This window comes from Brachionichthys hirsutus, chromosome 11, assembly GCF_040956055.1.
Source record: "Brachionichthys hirsutus isolate HB-005 chromosome 11, CSIRO-AGI_Bhir_v1, whole genome shotgun sequence".
In the NCBI taxonomy this organism is placed as follows: domain Eukaryota; kingdom Metazoa; phylum Chordata; class Actinopteri; order Lophiiformes; family Brachionichthyidae; genus Brachionichthys; species Brachionichthys hirsutus.
In genome coordinates this window covers 5044108-5060390 of record NC_090907.1, presented here as the reverse complement: position 1 = coordinate 5060390, position 16283 = coordinate 5044108, and the positions used below count along the sequence as shown (strand labels likewise).

Here is a 16283-nt window from a genome sequence, read left to right as displayed (position 1 = left end):
GATCATATCCAGAAGACATTAACATGATAGTTCATATCGGACCCCTTTATGACTGTGATTGTTGGTGAATGAATTGGCTGGTAACATTCCCAACGTTTCCTGAAAATGTCATCAAGATCCGTCGATAACTTTTTGAGTTATCTTGCTAACAGACGGACGGACGGACAGACAAACAAACAAACCAATGCCGGCGACTACATGGCGGAGGTTCAAAGGTCTGTCTCGCATTTGCAGCTGATGAAATCTGGCTTCTTTCCAGTATATTTAGCTTCCCTGGGGAGAGTCATTACATGGCGTATGCAGCATCCTGCTTTACTGCACCGCTGAGCTGTCCCCTGCAGTGTTGCACCGCTTCAGGTATGACTGATGAAGCTTCTGATCCATGTGTGCTGCCTCAGCAGGGCAAAGCAGGCATCTAGATAGGCATCTCTGATCCTCGACAAATTGATTCAGCGATCGGCTGTGTCTCCCAAAGGCACATTGTGTTTTCCTAAGTGATGATATGTAAAACATTTCTCACCCCTGCTATATCTTAGCAACCGCTCACTCTGCAGCGTGGCGGCGGATAAACATCACAGGCCAGACTCTAAAGTCCCAAGGTTGTTGTTTTGCTGTTGTAAAAACTATGGAAGAGTGTGTGAGGGAGGGCCTGCAACCTTCTGTCTTGTAACTTTAATGCTTTCAAGGTTTTGAGACAGAACACAATGTATGGGTTTATATACTATTTATAAGAATTCCAAAACACACAATGACAAAATAAGACCAAGTGCGAGTCCTCCACTCGTGGACTGCCTGGTGAGTTAGTAGGACTGTGTGCATTCACAGGCATGTTCTGCCTGCATATGTGTGGGTTCTGTGTAATAATACCTGCTGCTGCTAACCTTCTTCCTCTTTCCTGCCGGTTTCATATGAGCTGCCTGTTCGAGGGCTTGCGTCTGGTCTAAAATGGATAAATAAACTAACAAAATCAAAGTCAGACAATAACATGAAGAAGCTATGATGGATTGGGGTTGTAGGACTGGAGGTAGAGGCCAAAGCAGCAGGAGGGTGTTGCCTCTGCGCTGTAATAATCACCGCTCGGTCTATAATCTATACACATTGTTTAATCCTGGGATTTACAGTTCTTTGAAATGCATTCATCAAGGATTACCTGTCATGAAAGAAAGAAAGAAAGATGACCTAGAACTGGAACAGTTAAATAGCTTTGAAAAATCATTCTACAGCATTGGAATCTATAATTGTTTTAAAATCCTGCAATGATTTATCTCAAGGTCGGTTTGTATTTTACCATAATCTTGCCAACTAGTTATTATAATCTGATTTTTAATATGTAGTATGATGGGTAAAATTCAGATGCCTTTTAGGACATGGTTTCTGCAGTGGAAGATTTCAGTTTCTTACCTCCAGAGTGTGACCTACAAACATCAGTAGGTTTCACGACAGTGACAGTCACTCACTTTTAATGACTGTCAAGCAACATCTGCGGCATCTTAGCCAATTTCGACAGAACACCTTCCCGGTGTACTAGAGATTAGACAAGATATTCATAACCCTGCTTTTTGCTATAAATAAAAAGCACCAATTTCATATGTAAAAGAAAGAAAAAAGAAAAAAGACCCAACCAGTTACGCGCTCGGGCCTAATAAGGGCTGCAAAGTTAGAATTCCTGGGGAAAAAATGTCTGAACCTGGATTCACTCTCTGATGAGAGGGGGGGATCAATGACTTTCTTGATGACATTCCCTCACGTGGAAAGCCAACTGTGAAACCGCTAAAATGCCGCTGATTGATGTAATTGCTTTCTTAATATAGAATTTGCCCACTATGCACGCTCCAATCAGGATAGACTAATAAAAGGTGCAAAAAAAAAAGACTGAGAGAAGTATAATTGAGTTTGTGACTATGTGGTTCCCTGTTTTCCCCTCGGGGCACCACAAGGTAAACATTTCTGTGAAATACTGTGTGTAACTGCTATTAAATATCCTGCCATGAAAATACATTATAAGTTACATAACTTTAGTGATCCTCTGTCTTGTCCCAGACCTGTGATCATAACTGATTTAAAGACTTTAAAGGGTTTACATTTTTAATCATGATTTATTATTAATACCACCTCATAACTACATAAAATGAAAAATGACAACAAAGAAAAAAAACTATGTCCTGAAGGATTAAGGGGTGGACTGGAGGAAACATGGTGCAAAAAAATAAAAAAAAATAAAAAACACCAGGGAACATAGAATGGAAAATATTACACAGGCATTAAGTGGAGAAAGATGGAAGGAATCATCCGACCACAAATTTAAGAAGACTATTTAATCTCTCACATCGACTTGCAGCACTCATTCCACTGTTTCTATATAAACAGCTGGCTTATTTGATCAATTCTGATACTTTGCCTTTTGGGGGAAAAATCATTACAAATGACTGCAGCCATGGAGCTCTACTAAAGCAGCGAAGGGCCAGGTTGAATTTGAAGTGGAGGGGATTGAAAAGCTCAGCTCAGTTCATTCTGCTTCACTCCAGTCGCTATATCAACATCATAGTGTCGTGAAAATCAAGCAAAATTTGCAGAATCAGGGAGGAAACAAGACATGAAGCATATCCGATTGGTCCAATCATATGCACTTCCTTCACTCATCAGGCACAATTTGAGAGGAAGGGGCTTCCATATTTTGCATCCTTGCTATGCTCTTTTTTTTCTCCAAACTTTAAAATTGCCTTCACCGTGTAAATGAGTTATGACGGTGGGTCTGCTTCCTCCATAATAACAACATGATTGGTACTGCTTCACATTTTCTCATCTTCTAAAGAGGAGCAGTGAATGCCGGATGAAGAGGCAAATTATAATTACCTGACATAAAACTCACAAAATGCATTTGAGAGTATGTCGTTCATACACAGAGCAATTTAAAAATGTTCATTTCATTTGATTACATGCCGTATATTTTTCAGATTTCATCCCATCCATTGTTGCCAGAAAAGCAGCGTTGGCTTAAGAGCTTCAAGACTGGCTTAATTGTTTCCTGCTTGCCATTATTTAAAACGGTTTAATCTTTCAGCAGTTTCGCGGAAGAAAGGAAAAATGTGTGTGAATCATAACATTGAGGCTAAACTTGAGGTAGTAATTACCTTTATAAACGGTTTTATGGGGATATGGTTCCTTTGACCGGCTTTGCATTATTTCATTATTTAACACTTGACGATGTCTTGAAGGAGTGCTCAAGCTGTTGGACAGATAATACGACAAACAGATATTTCAAAAAGGTCTCGATAAACGCGGGTCAGAGTGGCATGAGTGCCTCTTTGGAGCTGAAATGACAAGATTGCAGGCACTCTTGTGCTTCAAAGGGGCCTTGTTCAAATGCCATTTGCTCCTTAAGGATTAGTGTGGCTCGACCAACTGAGGGCTACTACAGCAATAAAGGCAGCATATTATTCCATTATCCTTTAACGTTGGGGAGCACAGAAAACTCGAGTTAATAAATGGACACTAAGAAATCACTTCTAATGCGTTGCAGCGCTCACACTTGCACATCATATTAAGAGACGTTCATTGCATGTTCAGATAAATGATGCTCGACTTCATCCAATCACGAAAAATAAACATTGCACTCTCTCTTAAATCTTCACAAAATAAGAAAACAACTCAAGCTATTAGCAAAATGTTTGTCTTAGCTTTAGCCAGAATAAAAGCCAGAATATTTCTCCTGAGAGTCGTAATGCATACCAGTACATGCTTCTTACAAAGACTGCAGGGTGGATGTCGCCATTGCTGAACCCTGCATTTAATGCCATCTTCTGTCATCAGCCGTTACTCCCCTTGGAAATCAGTCAAACCTGGCATTTGTCCTTCGACTCCAATATGCTCCCACCGGGGACTGCCTTTTCACTTTTCATTATTTATTGCACATTTTTGTGTGAAGACACACAAATCCACAAGACAGACCAAAAAACACTTAAAGACAAAAGAAAGAAAAAAAAAACACTGGGAACATTATTTAAGCAAAACAAGAAAACAATGTTTCTTACATTTCCCCTTTGAGACATTTGGATATAGGCAGGAAAATGTTATTTTAAATTCGAAGACGTCTCACTGGTTCTCTAAAACGTCTTTGGTAGGCAAAGAATGAATCCTGCGGGTGGGAGTCCCAGCGGTAAACACACCGAGTTCCTGATCAGTATATAAAGGTTTTTTATTATTCAGGAAGACTATCAGGAGGCGGCATGGGTGGACAGTGATTATAGAAAATAGATGGATGGATGGAAGGTTGTAATGAGTTCGCTTATTAAGATTCACTGCATTGCTTGAACATACATGCATATAACATCACCTCTGTCAGCGTCTGGGGCTATTTTGTGCAGACGTTTCATTGTTTGCTGTTCACCTGTACACGGGTGATGAGGAGAAAACCAACCCGAGCCTGACAGGTCCAGTGAGGACGAAGACAGACATGAAGAGGGTTCTTCCCTGAGAGCCTTCATTTATTTACTATTTATTACTGCAGCACGTCATGCGCAAATGTCAGTCAAGCTTACATCTATACCTCCAGCGAGGAGGTCATGGTTTTAAACACATTTTTTTCTTTTGTGTTTCTCAGACTGGCAGTCAGCATTATCAGTTTCAAAGCGTTCCAAATGGATATGGGTTTTAATTGCTTTAACTGTAACAGTTTTTGTGGGTTTTTTTACAGTACTGTATAGCACATACAGCATATATTTTTGGTGGAGATTCAGGTCATCTTCTGCATCCAAACATCTCTGCCTGTGCCTTTGTCTTCAATGCATTTGCAATGTCTCAATCAATTATAGATTTTGATGTGATTCATTTGAGAATTTATAAAGATACAACAATTGTAAAAATGATGTCCCTAAAAGGCATCAGGCTGTGGGCTTTATGATAGAATATACAGCTTATATATATACCATATAATTGATTTATACATAGATATAAAAGCAGCTACCAACTGCACCACTGCAGCTTCCAATTAAAATGATATAATAGCTATAATGGAGAAAGGGATAGAATTACCCGAGGGAAACAAGTGTGATGGTGCGTGAAATCCTCCCCAGAGATTTAAATATGGAAAGACAACCACATACAATATACAAGTGTCACACAGGACAAAAGTGAGACCTACATATAGCAGGGCACATGTTACAAGAAACTCTGCTAGTAAGACAGAGCATAAGCCAGGGTTTAAGAAGATGCCTTATGAATGGTGAAATTTGGCTTGACCTTTACACATTAATATTTCAGGCAGCTCGAAGTCTCCTGGTGTCCCACTGGGAGGATCCACAGTGAAATATGAAGCGCACACTCCGAATCCATCAATATAATTGTCTTCATTTATTTGTTGTCAAAAACCCAAGTCCTGTTCTTCTTTTACAAATCTGCTCTGATGCTTTTTTTCCCCAGGGCAAGTGTCCATGGAGATCACGGAAGTGTATTAAGCTGTGTCACCTTTACATCCCATCAGTCAAACACTGCTCGCAGGGACAAAATAGGCTCCCAGCTTATTTTGTTGTTCCATGAAGAAAGGATGGAATGTTTATTGGAAACAGCTTGCGAGACAAAATGTTTGGTTGAGTGAAATACAGTAGCCACGAGAGAAATGTGTCACATGACCCTCATCTGACATTTTCATTCAAGTAACAACATAACATTATTTTATATTAAATGAGAATATATAATATGCATAATATAAAGTTAAGTTGATAAGTATATTAATGTTTTTTTCACCATGAACACAATGATGTGACAGTTAAATTATTTTGTGCGCAATTATTCATTCATTCATTCATTTTCCTGACCACTGACACTGTCGCAATTAAATCATTTTCCTTTTCCAAAATCCCTGCCTTTAAAATTTCTTGAGTGATGTCATCAAAGCAAATAAAGCTTGAATTGGACCAAGGTAATAAGGGAGTGCCACTTAGCAATAGAGTGAAACAATATGGAGGAACCAAGCAATAGTGGAAAAAGAATTCTTGAGCTAAACGCACCTTAATGTGGAACGTACTACAAATTCCCAAGGTATGTGGGAGGAGAATAAAGTATTTGATTCTCGGATTAATGATACTGTGTAGATTAGCCATTAACACTGTTTCTTTGTCTTAACTTTTACACGTAGTACACATTATGAAACGTTTGTTTTGATTTATACAACAAAGTAATTACTAGCAGGATATGAGTTCATTTGTTTGTATTACAAATGATTAAAGTTACAAATGTATTGCAAAGATATCATGAAGAAAGACCTAAATGTGATTGTTTTGTTAAATGAAGGTATGACAAACTGAAAAAACAACATTTGACTGACAAAAATAAGCAATAATATTTTGAATTTGGAAATCTGGTGGTTAAATTATAATCATGGATCCTTTATAATCCAGTATAATGCATTATGTTTTTGTTTTTTTTCATTGATTGATAGGTTTTAACAATTGTCCACATAGTTTTTTTCCCACCTCAGTGCAGAGGAGTCTCTCCTGAAGTTGAATTAATGTACAAATTTGTCTTCTCTTATTGTGATGGCATAAAACAACTAGAAAAGCACTCAGAGAGCACAGACCTCCACCAAGCAGCCCATTCCCCTCGTAATTGGATTTACACTATCCACATGGTGATCTGGATGTCAAATTCCATAAACATCCATAAACAACGGTCAATAATCGTCAGAGATATTGAGGAACAAATTTTTAAGCTTCATTCAAGGTGATCCATTATCCAGGATCTCTCCTGGATCATCATCAACATTTAATCAAGTATTCCTGGTCACATTCCAAACATTTCCTGAACATTTCATCAGGGTACGCCTGTAACTTTTTGAATTATCTTGCTTACAAAAAAGAAAACAGACAGACAAACAAGCAAACCAACGGCGGTGATTCAATCAACGCCGTTGGTTTGGCGGAGGTAATAATTTTCAAATGCATATATTCACTGGGGGGAAAAGAAAACTACATACTTAATTCATAGCTAACTTACAGGGTATTTATTATTCATATGCTTATTTGTCTGCCTTTATTATCCAATGAGCAACAGCAATATTGCCATGCATCCCTGTGTGTTCTATTTTGTAATCCTTCCACTCTGAACTGCAGCTACTCCTTTAGCAGTTGCACTATTTCCAGTTTGCCACACTTCTGGGCTACATCCAGTGCTGTGGATCCAGAAGAGTCCAGGAGAGTCCTATCAGCACCATTCAGAACCAAAGTCTTTACAAGAGGCACAAAGCCATGCTGGGCAGCCAGGTGCAACGCTGTTGCCTTGCCTGCGTTCATTGCATTGACATCAGCATGATGTGATAGTAGGTGGACAACACTCGAGACACTGACACTGGTGCAGGCCATGTGTAATGGCGTCCATCCGTCACTGTCTTCACACACGTTAGGATCAGCGTTAGATTCCAGGAGCTTGTCTACCACATTTGGTTCATTCTGTTGGCATGCAAGGTGGAGTGGTGTCCATCCATCGCTGCCTCTAGTGTTCACACAACCACCCTGACTCTCTAGTTGGACCACCGTTGCCCCGTGCCCCTTTAGAGCAGCAAGGTGCATGGGAGCCCAACCCTGGAGGGTCCTGGTGTTAGGGTTAGCCCCATTTAACAATAGCTGCCGGCATATGCCTGTATGACCATGTAGAGCGGCCAGGTGAAGTGGCGTGTATCCGCTGCTGTCTGCGCTGTCAACGGTCACCCCATTCTTCAGCAACTGTCTAACAGCTCTGTTGTGACCTTCCTCGGCGGAAAGGTGAAGGGCAGTCGAGAGAGAGCAGTCGGTAGCGTTTGGATCTGCTCCCTGAGAGAGAAGGAGTTTGGCAATATTTACATGGCCGTAGGTGGAAGCTAAGTGGAGTGGCGTCCTCCCTTGAGCATCTCGCTCTTCAACAGCTTCCTCTGACAACCGTGAAAGTAGCAGGCGCACCACTGTTTCATGACCATTCTGGCAGGCCAGGTGAAGGGGGGTCCAACCAGCCTGTTCCTGGGCATCTGCCACAGCGCCTTTGTCCAAAAGGAGACGCACAGTCCTGTCATCACCGTTCTGAGCTGCGAAATGCAGCGCTGTCCATTGTTCCTCTTCCCCTAATGTGGTGGCGGCGCCATGTTCCAGCAACAAAGAGACAACGTCATGAAATCTGAGGAAAGAAGAGTTTTATATAGAGGGTGTAATGTTTCCAAACTATTGTAACTAGGATTGTGGCTTTCTTCAAAGTTTCCTCCCCAGAACAGGTGGCGCTCAGAGGTTAAATTTTTTTTATTCAGCTTTATTTAACCTTTACTTAACCAGGAAGATTCCACTGAGATTAAGAGCCTCTTTCAAAAGAGATCTGGCCAGGATCAAAGCACATCTACAAAATTATGGAGTAAAAACACACACAAAATACAAATAAAAAAGCAAAAGGATTAAGATTTTTCAGATAATGTGAAAGATTGATGGCCAAAACGATCTCACTCTATTTTCAAACATAAAATGGTCCAAGAAGCCGAAATCATAATATGTTCTATGTTTGCATGTATTACTGAAGCTGACAACTGGGATTCTTAATCATTTAACTCGATTTCCATTTGAAAATGTATATTACAAGTGACATAAGAGCAAAAAGACTAGATTGGCTAATAATAAATTTATGTTGAAAAGACACAAAGGTCGAGACTTCTCATTCACCAAACATTTGTTAAGGAAAATTTAACTAAAACAATGAACAAAATATTGAAAAACAAATTTACTAAAAAGAAGCTTTATTATTGTCATTTTATTTTATTAGTATTTATTGTATTGTATAATTCAATTATGAGGTTAGTGTGGAAGGTCAGATGGGTGAATAATAACCTAATGCTGTTAACATTTGCTTTGATGCTGGGAGAAAACTGGAAGGAAACCAGGGAGAACATGCAGACTCCACGCATTTGGACATTGGACACAGGAGAAATAATAAATTAAAATTTTCCGGCAAAATTAACATTATGTAAAACAAACGGTTGTTGATTAATTTTGTACCAACCTGTAAAGAGAAGCAATCATAAGAGCGGTGTAGCCTTTGGCAGTAATGCAGTTGACTTGAGCGCCCAGAGTCAGGACACGCTCAACACTCTCTGCATTGCCACTGGCTGCCGTGTAATGGAGGAGGCTCTTCCTGTCTGGGAAGTTTTTGTGTACATGCTCTCTCCTTACAGACTGTCTGAAACAACAAAAGTCTTTTCTGTAGAGAAGAGAGAGAATGCTGTCCTTGCAACATTGGCCATCTATGAAAAGAAAGCACATCTTATTATAAAAATAAGAGAAAATTAGTTACAGAACATTTACTTATAATGTTTGACAGAATAACATTTTGTGACATTGTGATTTTATGTCTCAACATTATTATAATTATTATAATAATGTTGAGTGATATAAAACTGAGTAACTTGAAATATTTGAATTACCTAACAATTTATTAAAGACAAAATGAATTTGAAGCTGCTTTTTAGTGCAAACTGCAAAAACAAATGAGACAGGACTGTAAATAGCACTTTCAAATGTCAGCCCTGCAGACTTTGTACGGAACTGAAAACTATTTTGCATTTTATGCTACCCATGTGTTTACCTGAGGGAAGGTCAGGCATCTCAGGCACCGTAATCTAAAATGGAAATAAGAAAGAAAGGAAATACTAAAAAGGATCATATTAACTGTGACCTCATAAGTAATAAGAGCATTATATTATATATATATAATTTTATGTTGTCAATTTCTTTTTTTAACAATGTTCAAATAAAAGAGTATAAATTAAATTCAATAAGCAATAAAGGTAATCTTAATCTATATAAATAATTCAATCTAGTGTTATTGCCAGGTATATTGCATGCGCTACCTGTACAGAAGATTTTAAAAAACACAAGCATCTAAAACTACCATAACATTTATTACATATATATCTATGATATCTGGCAACAATATTTGATTTTTATCCTCTCTCATACAAACAATATTACCAAAAACCTCAGCTGCACATTGTGTTTCATGCTAATTAGCAAAGGTGAACATTGTATAATGCTCCACTATCCCTACTCTGCTTCAGCACAGAACAGCATCATGACATGGCGATATTTGAATACAGTAGGTCTAATTTGTGTTACAGCTTCATCAAGGTGTCATGTCTTTTTGGACGCAATTTATGGAGAATTTGCTATGCAACACCATGACTATAGCTGACAATCAGACATAGTTAGAATAAGACAATTGTACAATATGTGAAGTTTAGGGCATATTTGACCATGGGTAGAGTTATAATAACTTTGGGTTTCAAGGCAAGACATCTTATTGTGTACATGCATACACAAATCTATTGCTTCTTTTTGTCAGTCTCATTGGATAAGCCTCAAGACCTGACAGCACTAATCGCATAACATCCGCCAACTGTTCCTGGCAGAAGTATTGAAAAGGCTCATTCATAGATTAAAGTGGAAAACATTCCTAAGCCTGACGCATAAAATGTTCAGACATTGCCAATTACAATGCCGTTAGCCTGAATAATACCCATTGTGTTAAAGGGGAAGCAGATACTTGAACACTCAGAGAGTGGATTAAGGAGAACAACCTGGGGTGTGGGGAAAACCGGCCATGGATGATTCGGTTTCTGTTCCTCGTCATCTTTTGTCTGGCATTGCATTGATCCACGAATCTTCAGGCCTTCACTCAAAGCTTCAGTTTCCTTTACAATATCTGCAACAAAAAAAAAAACAACCAACATGACATAAACACCAAACTGTCAAGCAATGGTCTCCTCTGCAAGGTGTCATTGCTTAACTAAATGTAGGCTTTGCTTTGTATTACACAGGAAGAATGGTTATGCATGACTTTCTCTTATTTTATTTCCAAGATAATCTAACCGGTTCAGATCTGCGTCTTTAGTCTGTAAAAATCTGCATGATGAAAAGTAATGCTTTGATATAAAATATTTAAAAATACCCACAGAAATCAGTTTAATGTTGACATGCATCCTAAAGTTGTGGCATATCTGAAGTCCTCTAGGCTATAATAGTGAGATGTTAAAACAAGGAAAACAATGAAACACAACAAACAACAACAATCTGTATGTTGATTCAGCAGTTATATTATACATGCTATGATCCCTTCCAAATGGCAGACTGGTGACACGATAATTAAACCAGTTTTTGTAGAAATTACCGCTTGATTGTGTATCCTCTCATGTATCTCCTCATGTGTCTTGTATGTGTGTGTATATGTGCAAGATTTTGAGTTATTCCTCTGTTATTCCTCTGACATAAATTGTTCAACTTGCGTTTTGCTGACTATTTCACCTGAGAACTGTGGCCTCTTCCTGCGGTCTTGGTTCCAGCACCGTGTCATGATATTAATCATCTGGTCGCATCCGTTGGGTTTCTGCTCAGGTATGATTTCCACACTAGGTCTCTTACCCTGAGACACCTCTAGGATCACCGTGGTTACACTGCATCCTGGTTCCACAGAACCAATGTCAGGAACAAGGTTCAGTTTAGGGAGAGAATGACCACAGCGGTAGAGCACCAAACACACCACATTCATCTGTTCGTTAGTATATTATTTATTCATTCGTTAATCTTCAGTCGCCTTTAAACTAATTTAGCTAATCATCTGTGACTGGAAATATGATTGATATCACAAGTCATTTCCCGGAAGCCCTCAGTTATCATATCTAATATGTTTGGGAACATCGAAAGTGAGCGAGAGAACGAGAGAGAGAGAGAGAAAAAACTAGAGCAGCTTTGGTTGAGTGAGCTGGACGTTACGGAATAAAGCAGAAAGCGTTTTTGTTTGTTCAAACAAAGCAGTTGTTCTATTGGCTTGCTGAGCTTTGTGTGGTGAAGAAACACAGAGAAATGTACACGATAAAAAGATTTCATACATTTGAAATGAAATTAGTCATACCTGCATACGATTTTTGTTGAGTCAGAATCTCCCAAATTACAATTCCAAAGCTGTAAATGACCAAAGCAGAGGGACTCACTTCATTTTCTTTCATGCAGTGCACCAACTCGCACCTCACAGGGACTGAGTACAGCATTGCGTACTCACTAAGCAGAAAGATAAGTTACTCTGATTGTCAGATTTAGAACATGCCGTTGCCAAATCACCTGTAGACGTCAAATGTAGCTTGTGGCGGATCGGGCCGCTGGCTGAAGGTCTCTGGAGGAATGTAACTTATGTTCCCTCTCACGGTCAGATTCTCCATGAACAATTTCTTGCTCATGCCTTCTTCCCAGTGGATTAAATCAAAATCTGAAATCTTCAATAATTATTAAAAAACTAAATAATTATTGTAACAATTTTAAACCTCAGCTACAGTCCCATTGTGATGTTTTCATTGTGCTGCACTGACCTTGACGTGGAGGTGGTCATCCAGCAAGATGTTGGCTGTCTTTAGGTTAAGATGGAGTAGTGGTGGTGTCAAGCTGTGGAGGAAGTTTATACCCATGGACACCTCATGAATCATTTGGAACTTCTTTGGCCACATCAGAATGTGACTGGCCAGGAGATTGTTCAGCGATCCATTACTCATGTACTCCATCACCACGGCGTTTGCTTCACTGCACGTTCCATAGATGGACACAATGTATTTGAAATCCCTTTTGCTTATGTTGGACTTCTCCTGTAAAATTCTCCTGAGAAAAGAATATCAGAAAAGGATTTGTGTATTGAATTATTTTTTAACTGTGACCGCTGAAAAACACAAGAGTTTTGTAGACGCCGCTGCACCAATATGCTCAGAAAATGTAGCAGCAGAGGATCTTCAAAAGCAATTTGTGCTGCTCGTTTACATAATTTCATTCCTACCTGTAAAATTTGTCGCCACTCGGGGTTGCATCAAAGCTTTTTAAGGCATAGGTTACCCGTCCAATCCTGAGCTTGACTTTGTACACCTGAGCAAATCTCCCTTCTGCCAGTTTAATCCAGTCAGCCTCAAAGCTGTCCTTGTTGAAGTTGTTGAAACACCCATGGGATCTGTCACGATAATCCATGAGTCCAGGCATCCACAGAGAGAGTGATGACACACTAACCGTCTAATCCCACGCATGAACACTGGGTCCAGATCAACATCTACGCTTGTGTCTCAATGCAGGGATAAAGAAAGTCATACAACTCGTGAAAGAGTTAGATTATGAGCAGAAGTCCGTTTTAAAGCACTCTGTTGTCACAGGTTATCTGTGGGAGGAGCTTCTACAGAACTTGTTTGCACTGCAATGTTGCAAAGCCGGTTTTTACCTGCCAAGAGGTGGTGTTAAGGTTTGCCGTCTAAAATTTCATCTAAAAGATAAGAGTCAGTTCTTTAGAAATGTATAGTCTCAGTAACCAGAGTATTAATTATGATATTCCATATGATATACTCGCCCACTGCTAATACAGTTAATAAACTTTCTAATGAAACGTCAGCTGCTTCCAATCGAATAGCAGTTTAACACGTTTAGCAAGCCAAGAGGGTGTGTGTGTGTGTGTGTGTGTGTGAGAGAGAGAGAATGGCCTGGATAGCTCGCCTCCAGGAAGTCTCTTTTCCTGGTAGCAATTCAAAACACTTTATTTGTCACCAAGGGGCAATTTAAAAGCAAGGAAGAGCAGCATTGTTAAATACAAGCAGGACACAAGCACAACATAAAACCTCATAAAACATAAGGCCTACAAATGCAGTATTAATGCATTGATTCTCACATTAATAAGATTTAAAATGTTTGTTGTGTTTGTGCTTTAATTGCCATGCTGGAAATAAAAATAATTATTTCTAATGGGTTGAACTGAAAGTGTAGTTTGATTACTGTTCAGCCTTTTTTGTTATTTGACAAAATTTATAAGGCATCGCCCCCGGCAACGAGATCTAGCGGAAAAGCACCGTATCATTCGTTGTGATTGACGGCAGGAAACACAAAATGTATTCCCAAAATCTGTTTCCTTGCAAAGTGTTTCTTGGACCAGATAACTCTCCCTTCCTCCATACTCATGTCTTCCTGTCAGTTTATTGTTGCACTTTTCTTGTGTCTTCCCCTTTAAGAGCCCCTTCTTCATTCTTCCCTCCATTGTGAGCGGCTGATTATTTCCACCTGGCTCCAATTGTCTTCTCTCCTCTGGCAGCTGTTTGCCATTGTCTTGTCACTCAGCGTGTTCAGTCTGTGTGATTCCCTCATGTCCGTTGTCTGTCGGTGCCATTCAAGGCACCGACAGACTGTTAGTTTTGTTGTTTTTAAATGTTGCTGGATTTTTTCCCAGGTCTTTTTTATTCTTATTTTGTCAGAAGCTTGTACCAGCCTCGTTCAACTTACTTATAGAGTTTGATTTTAGGAGTTGAGGATAATCCACTCCAAAGTTTTGACAAGGTAGAGGTTACGGGCAATGGCCTGTATTGGTTTGGCTGCTTTGGACACTCAGTCACTCAGGGATCTTCCTACTTGGCACAGTGCTCTCCACGCAGAGGTTGATGTCATCTGAGTCAAGCGAGTGATGTCGTCCTCGTGAGAGCTGCAGTGTGCTTCCTGATCGTTAGTGTCAAAACAGTCCTTGAGCCTGTCACTAGCCTCCCCAGACCAGACCTTCACAGTCTTGCGTGCCGAGATTGGTGGTGGTGGTGGGGGGGGGGGGATTGCAATGGTGCGCAAGAACTCCCCTGACAGGTAATACAGCCGGATGCTAATGGCTATCATCTCAATGTCCCTGGTTCAGCACCTTTCCTGCACAGTGATGTGATTCACGCTGCTCCATCTCTTGTTTACATACATGGCAACCCCCCACCACTACCCACCTCTCCTCCAGGGTGACGATGGAGTCTGTAGAAAGTTTGTTCAGCTATGTCTCAGTAAAACGCATGAGATCGCACTCTCCGTATTTCCTCTGCATCCGAGTTAGTGCCGTTAGCCCTTCCATCTTATTTGGGAGATATCAGACATTCCCGATGATGCCAGATGGGATATCTGAACCGTCTTCTCCGTTCCCGTCGTTTAACTCCTGCGCTGCAGTCTCTTCATATCTCCTCAGCGATCTTTGGTCTCTCCGCGCGTAGAAGTTGAGGACGGTTCGGAGCCAACGGCTGATTGCGATTGCAAACAATAGGGCTGTGATTGAGAGTGTTCGCCAATGCCGTGTTCAGAAGGCACCAACTAGGAACGCCACAGTTGAGTAACCATAGTGCCGGGAAAGGTCCTATGCAATGCACTATTTCAGCTGAATTGAGACAAGAAGCAAGACCGAAGTGTACTCCTCGTGTCTGCGCGGGTTCTCTGGCTTCCTCCCAACACCAAAAACATGCAGCTTAGGTGGATTGGTGATGCTAAATTGCCCGTAGGTGTGAGTGTGTGTCTCTGTGTTGCCCTGCGATAAACTGGCGGCTTGTTCAGGGTGTACCTCGCCTCTCGCCCATTGACTGCTGAGACCCGATAATGGACGAAAGTGGTTGGAAAATGAATGAATGAATGTTCTTGCTCTGATTAAACTGAGCTACCTGCACCACCAGTTTTATTTCTCTTTAATGTTGTAAAATAGATTTTCATGAAATTGGTTAATAAATTGAATAAGGATCATTGTTTAATTTCAAGGGAACATTTGGCTCTGGCTGAGATACTGTATGCTCTCTGACGAGAGCTCTTCTTATTGAACAAAAATATGCAAATTTCAAATACCGTATGCTCTTGCCACAATCTGGCTTCGCGTGCGTTCCTGATGTGTGCAGGGAACATAATATACCGAAATATGTTCTTGACCTCACCTTGGCTTCCTGCTAGGCCTCTGAATCATTTATTTTATCTTTGTACGTCATTTAACCCTGGATGTTATTTGAAATAAAAAATTGTCTGGCTGATGTGGGAAGAATAGCGGAATGGGAAACTCATTCCAGAAGATAAGAAAAAGCAGATGTCCTTTACCACCGGCCTGCTGTTCTGTGTGAAAGACTCTTTTGTAATGTTTAACCACCACTCCAGTCTCCATGGTTGAATGTATCTACCGGTATAAAGACGAGAGGTTTCATTTTGTGACCACAGATAAGTGGTCATCTATTTATATAAATTGTTCCTGTGGGCCACTAGTAGCTTTGGCAATAATACATATTTAGGCCATGTCCTTTGGCTTCCTTTGTTCCTTACGGATATCACATAAAGATTCAATATAGTTCATGCAGAGCGCATGACACAAATCTCCACCTCTAACTCACAACTGCGTGCAACCTTCCCTTGGCAGAGCTCATCTTTGTTTCCCTGCTGCTTTACCACACAGGTAAATATGGTGCTTTTGATTAAGGTTAGGAACTTTGGCACAGTTGGTAC

General features: G+C 40.1%; 1 protein-coding gene across 1 annotated transcript; it reads right to left on the bottom strand.

Moving 5' to 3' along the window:
* Nucleotides 1–6875: 6875 nt before the first annotated feature.
* On the bottom strand, nucleotides 6876–13001 carry ankk1 (ankyrin repeat and kinase domain containing 1). The gene is made up of 9 exons (XM_068745610.1): nucleotides 12817–13001; nucleotides 12362–12644; nucleotides 12117–12268; nucleotides 11911–11960; nucleotides 11304–11459; nucleotides 10580–10704; nucleotides 9589–9622; nucleotides 9007–9247; nucleotides 6876–8139 (listed from the first exon to the last, which is right to left on the bottom strand). The coding sequence occupies exons 1-9, from the start codon at nucleotides 12999–13001 to the stop codon at nucleotides 7107–7109; spliced, it is 2259 nt and encodes a 752-aa protein (XP_068601711.1). The 3' UTR covers nucleotides 6876–7106.
* Between the last annotated feature and the right edge of the window lie 3282 nt (nucleotides 13002–16283).